Below are 19,180 nucleotides of genomic sequence, written 5' to 3'. Positions count from 1 at the left end.
GCCTATAGACTCATTTATAAACATGAAAATTTGATTGTAACAAGATTATTTCTTAATGTACACATAATACTTTCAATTACATATACTTTATAGTTTTTTATCATACATTTATATTGACCATAAGTTTGATTTGTAGTTAAAAATGTTGTGATATGACTATGGCTAAGAGAAATGCCCATATTTATACTATAGTAGAGGGGTTCTAGAATTTGCAGTCTTCTGAACCTCACATTTTCTGCCAAAGAACTGGATATTATTATTTAGTCATCTGTTAGCAAGAAACATCTAATGATACAGATAGTAGAGTAGGAAGTTGCTATTTAGCAATTCATTTGATAACATTTCCTTCCATAATTTCTGGTAGGTAAGTTTACTGTGAAGTTTCAGGATTATCTTGCTGAGTAAATATGCTTTGTTTTATTTTTTAGAATGCTAATGCTTTTAAAACTGGGAATAAGCCATTTAAGTGTTTTGTTGACTTGGCTTTACAATTGTTTTTCCCCCCCGTTTGTATAGTTCCCGGTCAACATAGAAATGTGGAGTATCTTGGCTGAATCCTCATGCAGACAAGGTCGTTATGGTCCTCGTAGGTACGACAAGTAACCTGATATAAGGTAACATCTGTGCTAGCTTAAAGCTCTAAATGTACTTCATATGCTCCTGGGGGGATTTTGTTGATGTTTTTTTTTTCTGGATTGGATTCTCTATCCTTGCCAAATGATGACTTTTCTCTTGTCCTGTTGATTGTCAAGTGTAGAGTTGTTCAAAAAGCCAGATAACTTAGGACTGCATATCAAAATATATATTTCCTGATTTTTTTTTTCATAGTATATAGTATTTCTAATTGTCTTTTTTAGTGGTTCCCAAATTGGGTTTACTCTGTAAAGTCGTCTGTGGCTCTGTTCTTGTTCCACCTGGAGACTCAAGTTTCTACTCATAAATCATCCTTGAAATCACCTGATTGCAGATGCAACTCTATAGGTGGAGGGAAGTAGGTGAACAACTTTTGATTTTTGTTTTCATAAAGGGTTTCGAATCATGCATAAATGTATTATCCAAACAGTATCTGAAGGGACTAATTAGTGTTTCCAGATATCATGGGGAGTCGGTTACTTTCATCTTCCTTTTTATTGTCCTTGGTACAAATACAGAATTCTTTTAAATAGGTATGATATTGTGATATTGACTAGTTCACACCCCTGCAAGGGATAAGAAATCCTGGAGATCAAGGGTTTACTGTTATCAATTTTAAAAGTAGGGTTTTATGGGGTTTTTTTAAACATTAATTGTTTTATTTTTAATATATAATAAGATAATTATTACCACTAGCAATTTATTTGCAAGGTATCCAATTTTTATTATCTGTCCATTCTGACAAAACTTTTACACAGGACTAAAAGTTCTCTAAGAAAAATTACTCAAATTTCAGTCCCATATATTTGCACTTCGGTGTCATGAATCTGTCAGATGTTCATTTAAGAAATGTTTAGTGAGGGGTGCGCCTGGCTGGCTCAGTCAGTTAGGTGTCCAACTCTTGGTTTGGGTTCAGGCTTTGATCTCAGGGTTGTAAGATTGAGCCCCACATCTGGCTTCCCACTCTCTACTTCTCTTCCCCTGCCCCTTCTCTCACTCATTCGCTCTCTCTTCTCAAATAAATAAATCTTAAAAAAAAAAAAAAAAAAAAAGGTCAATGAGCACCATCCGTATACCATGCTACCTGACAGCTTGAGGAGTACAAGCCTTCAAGTGGCTTATAGTCAGGCACATAAGGTACTGACCTGAGCATTGATCTGTGAGAGTGCACAGCTTCACTACACCAATATACAAACAGTTTACAATAAAAAACACCAAACAGGGCACCTGGGTGGCTCAGTTGGTTGGGCCACTGCCTTTGGCTCGGGTCATGGTCCTGGGGTCCTAGGATTGAGTGCCGCATCAGGCTGCCTGCTCAGCAGGGAGTCTGCTTCTCCCTCTGACCCTCTCCCGTCTCATCCTCTTTCACTCTCTCTCAAATAAATAAATAAAATCTTAAAAAAACAAAAAAACAAGCAGTGATGGATAAAGGGGAGATGGCATAAGTGCTGCAGGAATTTGGGGACATGAAAGGCTCTTATAGAGAAAGCTTACAGAAGGTGGGCTGAAAGGAAGAGGGAAGGCTTTCTGGAAAGGTAGAATCATGTGAGCAAAATTCAGTGTGTGTTTGAGACAAGGAGATGTTTAGCTAGAGCAGTAGTTCCCAAAGTGTGGTCCATGGACCAGTAGCATCAACATCACCTGGGACCTTGTTACAAATTGGAAATGGAGGTTCTCAGGCCCCACTGGAGACCTGCTAAATCAGGATGCTGGCAGTGAGGCCCACCAGCCTATGTATTAACAAGTCCTCCAGGTGGTTCTGATACATCCTGAAGTTTGAGAATTGCTAGACTAGAGCAGAGGGTTCTTATATGACAGTTGTGGGCAAAAAAGCTTTGGTTAAGGTAGCCTGGGAATTCACAGTGAAGGACTTCAAATGTTGGGCAGGGAGTATGTCTTTTGTTCTACAAAGCAGAGACACCAACTTGAAACTTGAAGGCTGGATTTGACTCATAGATGTGTTTTGCCAGTGTACACAGTGGCTTTTGTGGTTTTTTTAAGTGGAATTAGTTGTCACTATTTAAAAACCAGATTCCGGGGCGCCTGGGTGGCTCAGTGGGTTGGGACGCTGCTCGGGTCGTGGATCTCGGAGTCCTGGGATCGAGCCCCGCGTCGGGCTCTCTGCTCGGCGGGGAGCCTGCATCCTCCTCTCTCTCTGCCTGCTTGTGATCTCTCTGTCAAATAAGTAAATAAATAAAATCTTTAAAAAAATAAAAATAAAAATAAAAACCAGATTCCACACAGGAATCTGTGCTTTCAGTTTGTCTTGAAAAAAATCAGAAGACCTGGCAGTACTGGGGCTGTAGTTTATCACAGCCACAGTCTGTGGCAGCAGCAAGCAACTGCCCGTTTAGGTGGGATATGTACTCTAGCTTGCCGTAGTCCCCACCACTTCCTGTTGGTTTCCGCCTTTACTCACTTATATTTCCTGCTTGGCCCCAGTAAGTAGTTAGGTATTTGAGTTTGTACCTTCTGTTACGAACACTGGGAAATTGATGAAAGTTTTATTTTATTTTGTTTTTAAAGATATATTTATTTGTTTTAGAGAGAGAGGGAGCAAACGAGTAGTGGGGAGGGACAGGAGAGGGAGAGAATCTCAAGTAGACTCCCCACTGAGTGCGGAGCTGGACGTGGGGCTCCATCTCACAACCCTGAGATCATGACCTGAACTGAAATCAAAAGACAGATGCTCAATGAACTGAGCCACCCAGGTGTCCCAAATTGATGAAAACTTTAAAGAGAGTGATGTGATTTATGCATTCATTAATTCATTCAACAGACATTAGTTAAACATATATGGCGGGTTATACAGTGTTCAAAGATAAATGAATTCCTGACATGCTTTGGGTTAAAATCTACTGGGAGAATGATGAAAAAAGTTGTGTATGGATTTGAGAATAGAGATATTGGTAATTGGAAGACCAGTTAAGAAGCTGTAACAGTCCAAGTCTGAAGCAATAAAGGCCAGGATTTAGGTGCTAACAGGTTACTGGGGTGGGGTGGGTGGGAAAAGAACGAGATGGGAAAGATACTGTGAAGGAAAAATCACCTGTTCTTGATAACAGATGAGAATACAGAAGGTATGAGAGTGGAGAATTCAAAGATGATAAGGATTTGGAGTTATGAATTAGGGACTCTGTGATGCCACTTACAGAAACAGAAAATAAAAAAGAGAATCCATTTAGCCTGTGTGTGTGTGTTTGTGTGTGTGTGTGTGTGTTGGCGGGCATGGGTGCCAAGGAAAAGGGGACATTTGGAGATGCTAGTTTAAAGTATCTTGAGGGGCACCTGGATGGCTCAGTGGGTTAAAGCCTCTGCCTTTGGCTCAGGTCATGATCTCAGGGTCCTGGGATTAAGCCCTGCATCAGGCTCTCTGCTCAGCAGGGAGCCTGCTTCCTCCTCTCTCTCTCTGTGCCTGCCTCCCTGCCTACTTGTGATTTCTGTCTGTAAAATAAATAAATAAAATCTTTGAAAGAAAAAATAAAGTGTCTTGAGTTCAATGAATGACATACAATATTAAGTGTTTTAAAGGAAAACTTAATAGAAATGTCAAGATTGCATGCTTAGAGGTAGATATTACTCATTCCATCCTTGAATTCCAAAGGTATACTGGGAGAAGTGTGTTTTGTAATGAAAAAAATATTTTGAAAATGTTTGCTTTGGGGGCTGCATAGTTAGAATTTATAACCTTGTTTGAATCCTCTCTTGGATGTGTAATTTTCAGATTTATGTTGCATAGGTAAGTTTAACATTCTGGGAGAATGGAAGATACTGTAAGTTCAAATGCTTAAAGATATTTTCTGAGTATCAGTACTACCTTCAAATTTTAAATCATAATTGGCTGTGTACCTGTTAGATACCCAAAGGATGGAGTGTTGGCATAACCATTGTTTCATTGAAATCATAGCCAAAGTTTTTCCTCTTATGATCTTACATTTGTTTCCATCTGCCTGCCCTGCCTTCCTTTCTTCCTTCCTTTCTTTTCTTTCTTTCATAAGCGCTATGCCTAATGTGGGATTTGAACTCAGCCGCGAGATCCAGAGTTGCATTTTCAACCGACTAAGCCAGCCAGGTGGCCCCATCTGCCTTTTTTTTTTTTTTTTTTAAGATTTATTTATTTATTTGAGAGAGAGAGATAAAAAGAGCACCTTCGTGCAAGGGGGCTGTACAGAGGGTGAGGGAGAAAGAATCTCAAGCGGACTCCCTGCTGAGCGCAGAGTCTGATGTGGGGCTCAGTCTCACAACCCTGAGATAATGACTCATGAAATCAAGAGTCCAGTGCTCAACCAACTGAGCCACCTAGGCTCTCCCCTGCATCTGCTTTTTTATTTTTTTTATTTTTTATTTTTTATTTATTTTTAAAAAATTATTTATTTATTTATTTATTTGATAGAGATCACAAGTAGGCAGAGAGGCAGGCAGAGAGAGAGGAAGGGAAGCAGGCTCCCGCTGAGCAGAGAGCCTGATGTAGGGCTCGATCTCAGGACCCTGGGATCATGACCCAAGCCAAAGGCAGAGGCTTTAACCCACTGAGCCACCCAGGCACCCTTGCATCTGCTTTTTTTTTTTTTAAGTTTTTACTATGGTAAAATATATAACATAAAAACTGTTTTAACCATTCTAAGTGTGCAGTTCAGTAGTATTAATTATATTAATAGTGTTTTATAACCATCACTACTATCTATTTCCAAAACTCTGTCATCACCCCTAACAGAAACTCAGTCTGTTAAGCAATAACTCCCATTCTCCCCACCCCCAGTCCCTGGTAACCTCTAATCTACTTTCTGTCTCTATGAATTTACCTATTCTAGACATTTCATATAAGTGAAATCATATATCTTTTTGTATCTGGCTTCTTTCACTTAGCATAATGTTTTCAAGGTTCATCGATATTATAGCATGTGTTAGAACTTCATTCTTTTTTTTTTTTTTTTTAAGTTTGTTTGACTTAAGTAATCTCCACACCCAGTGTGGGGCTCGAACTCATGACCCTGAGATCAAGAGTCACATGCTCTTCTTGCTGAGTCAGCCAGGCACAGCAGAACTTCATTCCTTTTTTATAGCTAAATAATATTTATTGAATATATGTATCATATTTTGTTTACATATCTATTGATGGACACTTAAGTTGTTTCCACCTCTGGTTGTTGTGAATAATGCTGTAATGAACATCGGTACAGAAATATTTGAGTCCTTATCTTCAGTTGTTCTGGGTATATACCTAGGACTAGGATTTGGCTTGGTGCCTTTTAACCATGTACTCATACATGTAATAGTAAATGGCCCATCTTGATCACACTGTGGAACATGCAACTTGTTATAAGAGTTCTTCACAGCCAAAAAAAAATTTTAAAAAGACCCCATTAAGTGCATAAACTAGATTTTATCCACTTTGCTTATGGATTAGCTCCTTAGTCACTGCGCCTCATACATTGACACACACACACATTTATACAAAAATGTACACTAGCTTTTTTTTTTTTTTTAAGATTTTATTTATTTATTTGTCAGAGACAAAGGGAGAGAGAGCGAGCACAGGCAGACAGAGGCAGAGGGAGAAGCAGGCTCCCTGCCGAGCAAGGAGCCTGATGTGGGACTCGATCCCAGGACACTGGGATCATGACCTGAGCCGAAGGCAGCCGCTTAACCAACTGAGCCACCCAGGCGTCCCTGTACACTAGCTTTTAGAGGACATGTGACTTGCCTCCTTTTGCTGTTACTGATTTTATAAACAAGTCATTTTATGAGTGGCTGTGGTCGTAGTTTGAATGAGAAGAAAGTATGAAAGAGGCCAAGAGTACTAGACTGTCAGTCAGGAGATGAGTGTGGTGATCTGGTTTCCAGAGACTGAACAGATTAGAAATGAATGTGGAAAGAGAATACTACCTCAAAAATAAGCATACTGACAAGGGAGAACTTTGCTCTTACAATTATCCATGTCCATCTTCTGTAGGTTGAAAAAATGGCACATTAGTTGAAGGAAACAAAGGGGAATGCCCAGAAGAAAAAGAAAATATTGGTAAGTAGCTAATATAAAGTAATACCCCACTTTTCTAGAGGTCACATTTCTGCACATTCTGCTCTCTTATTCCTGAGAGCTCATAGTCAATGGAAAGGGATCTCTGAGCCACTAAAAGACCTGTCACAAGGTCTACACCCCTTATTCTTTTGGAGAGGCTCTCATTTGCATAAGTTGACATAAACGTCTAATAATTACGGCTCTCTGATTTACATCCCATTGATTTTAAAGATTTAAAAAAATTACGTGATGGCAGCTTGTTGAAGAAATCACGTGTATGACAACACTCATCAGTGATAACATAGCATGATGTCAGGGAAAACTAGCTCAGAAAGCGTGGCAATCTGGGACCATTTGGTGGCAGACAGGCAAGTAGTCCTATAGAACTGTAGCCCCTAAAGGCATCCCAGGTTTGCAGAAAAATATAACTGATGATCATAATCATGATCCTGAATCATAAGTCACTTTAGAAGTATTTGTAGCCAATATTGTTAAAATAAGTGTTATGTTATTTTAAGGGGAAGCATTTTAGACACATTTGAAGAAATGTACTTATGTGGTAGTTCTATTCCTTGCTTTATATATCAGGTATCATCATAATACTTCAGTCTTTCTCTTTTGTCATTTTGATTTAACATATTTGAAGCAGTAGACGTTTTTCACTTGGTAACAAGAAAGGGAAAATGAGTTTTCACTTCTCTTCCCACAAATTCCAGTGTAAACAGTGACAAAGGGCACTGATCCTTGTAATTACTCTTCTGCACATGAATGCCTCCCACAATAGATATGGGTTTGATGGCAGAAATAGTTTGTCACTTTAGGTTTTTATTATATTTGCTCACTGGAGCTATGTTAACCCTCTCCTGACTGGTAGTTTCTTCCTGTGTAAAGGGTATGAAAATGAATTTCTTACCCAATGAATGGGTAAGAAAAGGCCTTGTGACTTGTGAAGAGAGAGAGATAGCAAGAGCAACAGCTTTCTTTCCCCAGGCAGTGATTATTGTAGCTAAGTCAAGCCTGGAACAATGAAGAATGAAGTCAGGCACTGCCTGATCTCATTTTGGTATAACACCCAAATAGTTTCATTGTATAGAATCTGCCTTTTCAACACTTGTCTAATGTTTTGATTAAAATGGAATGAAGTACAGAAAGAAGTGATCTGTTTATAGGAAAGGATTTTATATTTTTTGGTAACTACCAATGTACCAACTCTGATTCCTTTACTGGGAGTATTTGATCTTAGGATTGGAGAGATCTTAAAAGAGATCTCATTCGGGACACCTGGGTGGCTCAGTGGTTTAAGCCTCTGCCTTCCGCTCAGGTCATGATCCCAGGGTCCTGGGATCGAGCCCCGCATCGGGCTCTCTGCTCAGCAGGGAGCCTGTTTCCCTTCCTCTCTCTCTGCCTGCTTGTGATTTCTCTCTGTCAAATAAATAAATAAAAATCTTTAAAAAAAAGAGATCTCATTCAACCAGCCTTCTGATCTGTGAATCTGCCTGGGACAATGTCGTCAGACTTGAGCTGGGCCCTTGGGGTGAGAATCCTCTCCTCACTGCCAGCACAACTCCTGCTGTTGGAAAGTTCTCCCTGTTCCACCTCTTCCCCTGTAGTTTCCATGCTTACAAGTCTTATTACAGCTCTTTGGCAGCATTCTACAACAAATTGATTACTTAGTAACCCCTTTTCATTTTGTTGCTGTTCGGAAAATACTTGTTATAAAGGTTTTCAGTGGTTTTCGTATCTGTGCCAGTTGTCAGTCTTATCTCTTTCTACCAGATATCTCTTCAGTACCTAAGTATTAATGCTAACATTGTCTCATTGGGAATTTTCTTTCTATATATAGCATGAAGAAAGTTGTTATTCTGTTAATATAATTATTTTCACTCTATACTTTCCTTGATTGAGCATTTCATTTCACTGTTAGGTTTATTATTCAGTTATTAATGGATGGTTAAAATCTTAACAAATATAGTGGGTCGTTTATTTTCTCCCTACTCTTTCCTAAATATATCTGACTTTTTTGAAGTATTTAGATTCCTTTCATCCTCAGGAACAAGCAGGATCTTGTATGAATTGTAGTTTTTCTGACTTTAATGCTTTTCCTTAAGTAAAATATTGGGATGAGAGGTGCCTTGGTGGCTCAGTTGGTTAAACATCTGACTCTTGGTTTTGGCTCAGGCTGTGATCTCCAGGTCATGAGATCAAGCCCCACATCAGGCTCAGAGTGGATGGAGTCTGCTTAAGATTCTGTCCCTCTGCCCGCCCCCCACGCTTGTGTTCATGCACTCTCTTTCTCAAATAATAAATAAAATCTTTGCAAAAAAATCATGTCTATAACAAAAAAAATGAAAAGCATCAAGTGGTAGGATATGATATTTTCAGAGAAATTAAGTCTATTCTGTTTTTAATTTTTTAGAGTTAATATCATTAGAATAACATGTAGTTCCTAAAACAAGAAGAGTATAAGCTCTGTTAATAGAAATACTTATAAACTGAAAAAAAAGGGATGAACACAAAATATTATGCAAATACTGGTTATAACTCGCAGTAGCCTCTCAGATGGCCCCCACTGATCCTTGCCTCCTGGTATTCATGCCTGTCCTCTCACACATTTCGTCAGGGCTGGTCTGTAGGACCAATGGAATATGGGGGAAGTAATAATGTATGACTTATAGGGCTAAGTCATAAAAAAACATCGCTGCTTCTACCTTGCTCTCTCTTGGATTTCCTACTCTGGAGGAGCCAGCCACCATGTTGTAAAGATATTCAAGGTTCTTTGGAGAGTCCACTTGGGAAGCAGCTGAGGATTCCTTCCAACAACCAGCATCAGCTCTCCGCCATTGAGTGAACCATTTCGGAGGTGGGCTTTCAGCGTCAGTCAAGCCTTCAGTTGAGTGCAGCCCCAGCCTGCATCTTGACGCTAGTATCGGGAGAAACCCTGAGACAGAACTACCCAATTAAGTCGCTCCCAAATTCCTGAACTACAGAAACTGTGAGATAATTAATGTATATTATTGTTTTAAGCAACTAAGTTTTGAGATTATTTGTTGTGCTGCAGTAGGTAACAATGTGCAGCATCCCAAATACTTACTGGTTTGATAAATAGCAGAGAACTTAGACAATGTAAATGATGTTTAGTGTCCTTTAGATTTGGGGGGGGTAAGTTACTTCAGTTTATCACAATTTTAATAAAGTGTATTTGATTAAAGAAATTCAATATAGCTTTAAAACTAATAGATTCAGAAAAATAAAATTGTAGTTTCTCCAAAACAGTATGACTGGATTAGGCATTCATTAATTCTCTTAAAATCTATTTATATAAGTATATATTATTTTCCCCCTTTTCTAAAAATTTTATTTATTTGAGAGAGAGAGTACAAGGATGAGGGAGGAACAGAGGAAGAGGGAGAAGCAGACTCCCCGCTGAGCAGGGATCCCGATGCAGGGCTTGATTCCAGGACCCCAAGATCATGACTTGAGCCAAAGACAGATGCAGCCAGGTGCCCGTTTTTTCCTTTTTATGTCACTTTGCAATTTATTCCTATTGTCAGTTTCCAATGAGTAAGTGAGATGCTTGGGCTACATCAGTAAACAAAGATTCCTACTCTCTAGGAGCTTATATTCTATCAGAGGAACACAGATAATAGACAATACATAAACTAACATGTTAGAGTGTGATAAGGTGCAATAGAAAGAAGAAAAAGATCGGAGTAAGGAATATTGAGAGAGCAGGCAGAGGTAAGGGACACATGAGGGAGGGAGGTTAGTATTAAAGCTAGGTCTCAATAAGAAAGTAGCATTTGAACAATGATTTGGAGGAGTTGCAGGAATTCATCGAGTGGATGTATGTTTCAGACAGCAGGGACAGCTAGGGCAAGACCCTAGGCAGGAGCAAGTTTGACTTGCATGCAGATGTCAGTATTGGGGGAGTGAATAAGGTGAAAACTTAGATAAGGTCAGAGGTAATGGGGGGTCAGGGGAGGCAGAGTAAGTGGATCCATGAAAGCTGTTGGTAGAATCTTGCTCCTCTGGGGGAAATGGGAAGACGTTGTTGGATTTTGTGAGGAGAGACCTGCTGTAATATTTTAAAAGGATGGCTTTGGTTGCTTATTAAAAATAGACTCAGGGGAGTGAGAGTAAAAGCAGAGAAGTGTTAAGACAATATTAGAGTATATCACATGAGACATGATGGTGGCTTGGGCCAAGGTGGTAGCAATGAGTGATCAGAAATGGTCAGATTCTGGGAATGTAATGAAGGTAGAATCAGCAGAACAGAGATCAAAAGTTTTTGGTCGTGTATAGGCAGGAGATCAAACTACTGCAAGACTTCTGCATTTCAATGCCGGTCTCACTTCTCAGCTTCATCTCTGATCATTCTTCTCTGCTCTACCTTCTTCTCCCATCCCCACATCCACTTTTCTCTGGAGTCGTTCCAGATAACCCTTCCCTGGCTGATCTACTGGTTAAAACTGTGGACTCTGGAATTACACTGTTTGGGTTTGATTTCTGACTAATTTTGCTTGCTACTATGTGGTCTTACCTAGCTTCTTATGCCTCAGTTTTCTCATTTCTAGAATGGGGATGTTAATAAACAGAACCTACCTCACAGAGTGGTTTTGTAAGATTAAATGAGATAATATATATAAAATACTTAACAGTGCTTGGCAAGCATTAAGGTCACAGCTGCTATTACTATTAGCTCAGTCTGTGTTCCTTTGGCCACAGTCTTTCCTGTGCATTAAATGCTAACCCTCTCTTCTATACTTTCCCACTACAGTCTACTTTTTGTTTTTGTTTTGTTTCTGGAATCCGTATGACAGAAATTTTTGAGGAAATCAAAAAATGAAATCAAACCATCCATAGTGTACCTCTTTTCATCTTTTTGTAGTCCCTCTGGTCTTTATCCACATGTCTGTATTATTTATGTAGTTCTGGTCATTGTGCATTATCAGTTCAAATGTCATCTCATGATGCCTTTCCTAATCCTGTAGGTAGTTAGTCCTTTAAGACTTGGGGTTCCTTTAGTGTTTTTATGATTAACTTAAGAAGGTGTAGTTGTTTGTGTCTATGTCACCCCTGCCAGACTGGTCATCTTGAATCAAAACGTCCGTTTATTCACATTTAATTCTCCAGCACCTCGCACTTAGTGGGCGGCAGGGAACGTTTGTAGAATTAGACACTGGAATGGAGCCTACTAAGTCTCCCCACTTCAGTCTTTCTTACGTCTAACAGGCAGATTCGTATTAGTGACACTCCCTTACTCACTGTCTTCAGTGGCCTCCCATTCCCTACAGAGTTTTGTCTAAACTCAAGTATTTGGTGTGCTGTACTGTCTGACCTGACTTTGCCTTTCCAACTTCATTTCCTGTCACAGTGAGTCAGACTGGTATGTTCGCTATCCCCCAGAGGCCTCCATCCCTTTTCTACCTTCATGTCTTAAATCATTGTTTCATGAAAACCACTCCTCTCCTGTCTTAATGCCCCTGCTCAGGACCCTCTTCAATGCTATTTCTTTTGCAAAGCCTTCTCAGTTATTCCAGATAGACATAATCTCTCTCTGCTTTGAAGTCTCAGAGCGTGGTAACTGAGCTACTTGTCACATTTTAACTTTACAGAGGTAGTTAATGGACACATGGTTTTGGTTTTGTTTTTTGTTTTTTTTTTTCCTGTGTACCGTATTCTCTTAAAGGGCAGGTCTAAGATGATTCATCTTTGCGTGCCATACTTGTAAGTAGCACTGGGCAACTGGTAATTTCTGGAATGGCTAAATGAATGAATATGTGAATAAATAAGATTCAAATGGGGAGCTGGGTATGTGATACATAGCCATAGTAAGACACTGGGGAAGGCGGTACCCCCTCCCCTGATGCTTTTGTCTCCAGATATTATTAACTCAATTGTACCAAGTCTATTCATGAGAAATTTACTGACGTCTAACACGTTCCAGGCTTAGTACTTGAATTTGATTGATATACAATTGATATACAACATACAAAAGATAGCAATCATGTACCCTCACCTTAGTCACCATTCAGATAGCAGAGTGTTCCAGGGCCCTGGTCCCTGGTATTGGGTATGTAGGTCCTAACTTATATTCCCAAATGAGGCATTGCTCACTGTGCTGACTCTGTTTCAGACTTAACTAGTTAGACCAGTCGTGGTTTTGCTCTGCTTGACTAACTTGTGCTCTGGGTTGTTTAGCTAATCCATTTCTGTAGTTCAGCTTATTGTTTAAAATTTTCATTCTGGTTACATTTTAAACTTGAATTATGTTTAATTTTTAACTTTGTTAAAAACCAACTTCTATGTGGGGCTCAGAAGAATTGGCGGTGGGAGCTTCCCTAAGACTTTCTGGTGGAACTTTCAAGTCATCTGTCCCATTCTGTTATTTTAAACTGTTGAGAAATACTGTGTCATCTTTTCATTTCAGTCAATACTAATATTTGTTTTGGGAGGGAATAGAAAGATTTAATTAACAGGCAGGTGTTACCATGGAACTGCCAAATGAAATTAAGTCCACTCTTTTTTGAAATCTGATTCAGTGCCCTCAGGTCCTTTCTCACACTTGTGCTCTATTCTGGTCCTCTATACTCCATCTGTTTAATACTTAAAAGTTTCTCAGGGTTCTCCTTGTGTCACTTCACCAGGTTAATTCCTACCTCTAATTTAGGACTCAGCTTAGGCCTCTTATCCCTTAAGGAGCCGCCCTCTCCCTTCCTACCTCCACCCTTCCCCTTCTGAGATGAGTTACTTTCCTCTTAAGTCCAATCCTGTAATAGTCTGCATATTCCCATAAGAGAACTTCCCACAGTATGTACATTATAGCTGTTGGTTTACTTGTCTTTTTCTTCTAGTAAGCTGAAGCCCCAAGAGCTGGGCCTGTATCTGATTCCTCTTTTGTATCTAAGCTAGCACAGTGTCTGGTGTACATTAGACATTCAGTAAATGCTTGTTAATTAGTTTAATACCCAGCTTTCTAAATTCATCACAAGGATAGAAGCTATCAAGGAATGCAGTTAACTTTCCTTCTCTTGGGCTAAGGTTGTAAAAACATGAAATAGTAGGGAATTGATAACATTATTATGTAGTTACATATTTTGTAACTATAAATATAATGTTATTTAATAATATAAAAACATTAGTAGATAATCAATGTCCTGTGTCAAAACACAGAATTCAGTTCCTGAGCAACTTTGGCCCTACAAGCAATAACGCTACTAGTTGGCAGTTAACTCGCACAAAAGTAAATGAACCAGACAAGCATGTGTACCCAGAAAAAAAGTGACGAAGGGAGGCGCGAAGGATCCAGAAGGGAATGAGTTAACAAAACGCCACGTAGTTACTTGCAAACTAGCACAAAGGTGGATGTGGTTCATGAAGCTAGCTTGATTCAGAAGGGCTGAAATAGGGGCAAAGAGCAAAAGGCAACCAACAGTGAAAGCAAAGACTCATGGGGGAACAGGCAGACATGAGCAGGTGAGCACCCAAATGGGACCCAGGTTCTGTGGGATTGTCTGTGGGTGACACGAAGAAGGGACTCCAGAGTGTGAAGCTCTAGGGCGGGTGCCTAGGGAGTATTGGTGTTTACTCTAGAGACAAAGGTATATTGAAAAGACCTTGGAAGGAAATGAGCGCAGTGACAAACACTAGCTGGCACCAGGGTCTCAAAAGAATTGATGAGGGGACTTTGTTCGGGTGAAGAGACGAAAGTGAGCAAGAGATGTTGAGAAGACCAGTTCTGAGAGGAGTGAATTTCAGCACGCGAATGTGTATGCTCCCCAGTCTGTAGGAAGTAAATTTGACTAGCTGCTTTATTTGGAGTAGCATAGAAAACATATAGTTGACACATTTGGGGAAACAATCCTGCCTTGTGGAAGTTTGAAATCGTGATCTTCCAAAGGGTCGGTAATTAATCTCCTGTTGGAAAGAAGTCAGCTATTATATTCTTGTTAAATGGATAGGATAGGAGCCAGTGCCCGAGTTATTGGGTCACTGTTCATCTTTTCAGAGTATTTATTCAATACCTACTGTGTGCTAGCACTGTTCCAGTGCCAGGAACACATCAGCGTATACAACAGACAAAAATTCCCACCCATAGATAGCTCACTTGAGGATGGCAGGAAGCAGGGAATCTGAAAAAAACAAAAACACTAAAGTATAAATTATACAGAAGATGGAAAGTGCTATGGACAAAAATAAACAGGGAAGGAAGGTAGAAGTGCATGTGGCCCGGTGGGTGGCAATTTTAAATAAAGTAGACAGAGAAATTCTCTAGGTGACATTTAGAGCAAAGACTGACAAAATGAGCAAACTTTGTGGGCTGGGGTCACATGAAAAAGGATGCCATTCTATATATTCTCAATTGTAAGCCTTTCTAATACCATTCTTAGTGAATCTTAAAGAAAAATAACATTAGAAATGGTGTTGGAAGATAGGGATTGAAAGCAGAAGGTACTGGATGTTTTCACCCTTTGCTTTCTCTAAAATCTACTGTTTATTTTACTCTGAACACCTGGTATGACTCTGCACTTTTTCACTCCATGAAAACAGATACCTAGCATGCATTTTTTCCCCCTTGAAATCTCTTTTGGAAAAAAAACAAATGTTTGCTTAATGGAAATGGAAGCTGGAGAGGTTTTTCAGAAACCACAATAATAGAGAAAATATGAGTGAGCCCTGAGAAGCTTGTGTGGAACTAGACACAGGTAGAGGAAGGCTGGTGACTGGAAAGCCTTAACTGTTCTTCCCGAGGGAGAAAGGGACTAGAGACTGGGTATGTCTTGACCTCTGGACAAAGCAAGGGTCCATTAATACTCAGAGAATCTGAAAGGGCAGTTTTTGTTTTCAGTTATTTAGATTGATCTACATGACTGGCCTGTTTGCTGTGAAAGAAGAGTCAGCCAAAGGGAGTGATTTAAAATGTGAGTATGAATCTGCCCAAGCAGCTCCCCTACTTCAGTGTTGTTTTGCTGGGATAAAGTTTCCTTTGAGACTCTATAAAAGGTTTTTGGTTTTTGGTTTTTGTTTTTTTCCTAGCCAAAACCTTTATTCTTAACTATCAAGTAGAAGTCCAGCCTTGAATTGTGTTCCAACTGATTATTCTAACTCTGCCTTTTACTCCCTCAGAACTACTGTGGTTATTTTAAATAGTTTAAACTCCAAATGCAGTTAACTTTCATTTACATTATTTTATATAATATCTCACCTTTGGGAAGAGAAACATTTTGATAAAATGAACCCAAGGACGTCGACAAACTTGAGAATGACTGAGAATCCTCAGTCTATATTCCAGATATACTCAGTTATTCTGTTGGAAATCAAGGGACTGGATAGTGGGAACTTTGGAATTAGATCTTGTTTAACCACCTGTTTACATAAGGAGAAGACCAGAGGTGAAAGCTCAAACAGGACACTCAAAACTGTTTTGAACAAAGTACATAAAGGGCAATTAAGGAAGCCTTAAATGTTAGAGGATTGGTGTAGCATTCTTTATGAATACCAAAAGGTAATGAAGCTTAGAGCAAAGACAATATAGCTCATCCAGGAGACTTTTTTTTCATGTAACCCTGCTCTAGGTTTTCAGCATCATTTGTATCCAGCCTACCATCATACACAGATCGAAATTAAAGCCGAGCACTAATGCTAAGATTTTTGTCTTTGCTAAAAACATATTAAGAAATAAAGGCAGTAGTAACTTGCCATAAGGGAGGCTTTTGGAATCAGAGAAGAAGAAAGGTTGGCAAGAGTGAAGACTGATTTCTAATCAAGATTTCACTATTGACCAGCTTTTGGATTTTCTGCAAGTCATTGAGCCTCTCTGGCTTAATTTGCCCATCTGCCTTAAGTGTTTTTTTGGGCTGTTGTTGTAGCTGTTGTTGTTGCTTTGTTTTTTTGTCTTTTTTTTTTTTTTTTTGAAAGATATGGGGTACAGGGAGAGGGAGAGAATCCTAAGCAGGCTCCACGCCAGACCTGGGGCCTGATGCCAGGCCCAGTCTTAAAACCCTGCGATCATGACCTGAGCCGAAATTAAGAGTTTAACTGACTGAGCCGCCCAGGCACCCCCAACTGCCTTAAGTTCTTACTGGGATAACATGGCTTGAAACCTGTGAAGGATGTTTTTTAAAACCATGGTGTCCAAAAGCCTGGCTGGCTCAGTTGAAGGAACGTGAAACTGTTGATCTGTGGCTTGTGAGTTCAAGCCCCATGTTGGATGTAGAGATTACTTAAATAAATTAAAAGAAAACAAAAACAAAAAAAAAAACCCACAATGGTCTATTTAAGTGTTTTTAAATTAAGCTGATTTCCCTAAAATGTGATTGCATGTACAAGCCACTGGCAATATTATTGGTCACAGGTAGTGGTCCAGTAGCCGGAATTTTAGAGGCTGTAGACACCCCAATGCTAGTGACTTTCTAACTTCTTTGTGACTTTATGGCTTTAATTCAGAAATTGAAACATCTTATATCAATCACAAACAAAGGAGGGGGTGCGCCTGGGTGGCTCAGTGGGTTAAGCCTCTGCCTTCAGCTGGGGTCCTGATCTCAGGGTCCTGGGATCGAGCCCCATATCGGGCTCTCTGCTCAGCGGGGAGTCTACTTCCGCCTCTCTCTCTGCCTGCCTCTCTGCCTACTTGTGATCTCTCTCTCTGTCAAATTAAAAAAAAAAAAAAATCTAAAAACAAAGGTGAGGGAAAGAGGGAGGGAGAGTTAGTGTATGATCTAGAGACAAAATTGCCAAAATGGAAAAGAAGACAATTAGACTCAACAATAAGAGCAGAGTGGCAGAGAAAGCCTTGAGTATGAGAGATCCCACCCTACAGTTGAAAGGAGAGAATGGGGAAATATATTTTAAATCCCATTTTTCTTTTTGCAACAAGATACTCTTCAGAACAAGGTGTTAGGAGCCTGTGTTACCCTGGTCTAGCTTGTTGTGCTGGTTAGGAAAAATAGAGAAAGGAGCACCTTGGGGGAAGGGGTGGGATTTCTGTAGTGGGTGTTTCTTCCTTTACAGGTATAAACAAAAGACCAGTTGGCCTAACCATGTGTTTCTTTGTCCTATAAGCCACTGCAGGTGAATGACCAGTACTGCTTCTGTAACAAAAGCCTGGACTCACCACATCTTGAGAAGAGAATGGCCACTACCTGGGGGGCAGCCTTTTTGATGCTGGTGGCATCCTGTGTTTGCAGCACTGTCTTCCACAGAGACCAGCAGACTTGGTTTGAGGGTGTCTTCCTGTCTTCCATGTGCCCCATCAATGTCAGTGCCAGCACATTGTATGGAATTATGTTTGATGCAGGGAGCACTGGAACACGAATTCATGTTTACACCTTTGTGCAGAAAATACCAGGTAAGTTCAACTGGTACCCTCACCAGTGCCTCTTAATCCACACTTCAGCATCTCCTTCCAGAAACAAATGTGCCGAGTGAATGTGATATGAATTATGGTAACTCACAGCTACTGAATGTCTTTCTTCAGAGAAGATTTTGGGCTGTCATTGAATATATGGTTTAATTCAGTGTGAGATTAGATCTGGGTTGCCTGTAGTCTGAAACCCCTATGTCCAAGAAATATAGCTTTAATTTGTCCTTTTCTTTAAAGGTGGTTGATGCTCTAGGGTCAGAGTATGGAGAATATTATAAGTGGTCTTGAGAGAGGATCACTGCCATCCTTGGAGAAGGAGATGAGGGGACCTTGAAGATGAACTTTTTCTGAATTTCCAGTGTTCTCAAGTTACACATAGAGCCTAGGGGCAGCATTAGCAGCAGTTCATCCTGAGAAATGCCAGAGGGACTCTCGAGAATCGCCTGTCATCTTCTGTCCCCCTACTCAATACTCCTGCAAGCCACTCCCCACAGGTGGGATTACTTGGGATGGCTTGGAGGAATAGCAGGTTAATCTAGTGGGTCATATGATACAGAGCCCACTATCAAAAGCAGCCTAACTTTGGGTAATTAGCCTTCTCACTTCTGTTTTGTTCCATGGACAAAATAGGACAGCTTCCAATTCTGGAAGGGGAAATCTTTGAATCTGTGAAGCCAGGACTTTCTGCTTTTGTAGATCAACCAAAGCAGGTGAGTTTTTTACAATTAGATGTTTAGGTTCTTAATGCTTTGATAACTTGACCATACAGCTGCTGTTAAATATCTCGTGCTGTTCACTGCTGACATTGAGACCCTGTGTAAGACAGTTTTCTGTCCTCGGCTATATACCAGAAATTATACACCCCAAGCTCACCAGGGCTTAGGCAGAAGGAAGCTAGAATAGACTGTGGGACATGAAGGGATGACACCATCTTTTTAGAGATAGCTCCCTTTGTATTTACTGTGTCAGATTTTGAGTTGAAGCTGTCAACTGCATTGATGAGTGTAGATTCAGAAGACGGACATGGAGTTCTCTTTGAGTGTGAGGTATCAGCAGGGTGATTGAGGCAACGTGGACCCAATGAACTTCGTTTCCAAGTACCCTGATCTGGGCAGACCGTGCATGCCTGAACTCTGGAAATTAGCAAAAAACTCATGAGAGCAAAA

General features: G+C 40.0%; 1 protein-coding gene across 4 annotated transcripts in view; it reads left to right on the top strand.

Annotated features, from left to right (window-relative positions):
• Positions 1-505: 505 nt before the first annotated feature.
• ENTPD5 (ectonucleoside triphosphate diphosphohydrolase 5 (inactive)) overlaps positions 506-19,180 on the top strand; it is a 34,695-nt gene continuing 16,020 nt past the window's right edge. Inside the window, exons 1-5 of one of the 4 annotated variants that reach the window (XM_032837540.1) lie at positions 506-586; positions 6,587-6,652; positions 15,501-15,573; positions 17,723-17,999; positions 18,645-18,724. In XM_032837540.1, coding sequence (XP_032693431.1) covers positions 17,783-17,999; positions 18,645-18,724 — 297 coding nt within the window. In that variant the 5' untranslated portion in view covers positions 506-586; positions 6,587-6,652; positions 15,501-15,573; positions 17,723-17,782. Of the gene's footprint in view, positions 587-6,586; positions 6,653-14,072; positions 14,129-15,500; positions 15,574-17,713; positions 18,000-18,644; positions 18,725-19,180 lie in introns of those variants that run through there. The other 3 variants (XM_032837538.1, XM_032837541.1, XM_032837539.1) reach the window with 3 other exon arrangements.

This window comes from Lontra canadensis, unplaced genomic scaffold (assembly GCF_010015895.1).
Source record: "Lontra canadensis isolate GAN:19392208 unplaced genomic scaffold, GSC_riverotter_1.0 scaffold98, whole genome shotgun sequence".
NCBI lineage: Eukaryota > Metazoa > Chordata > Mammalia > Carnivora > Mustelidae > Lontra > Lontra canadensis.
Note: the sequence above shows the minus strand (reverse complement) of the source record. Positions and strands in the feature narration are given on the sequence as shown.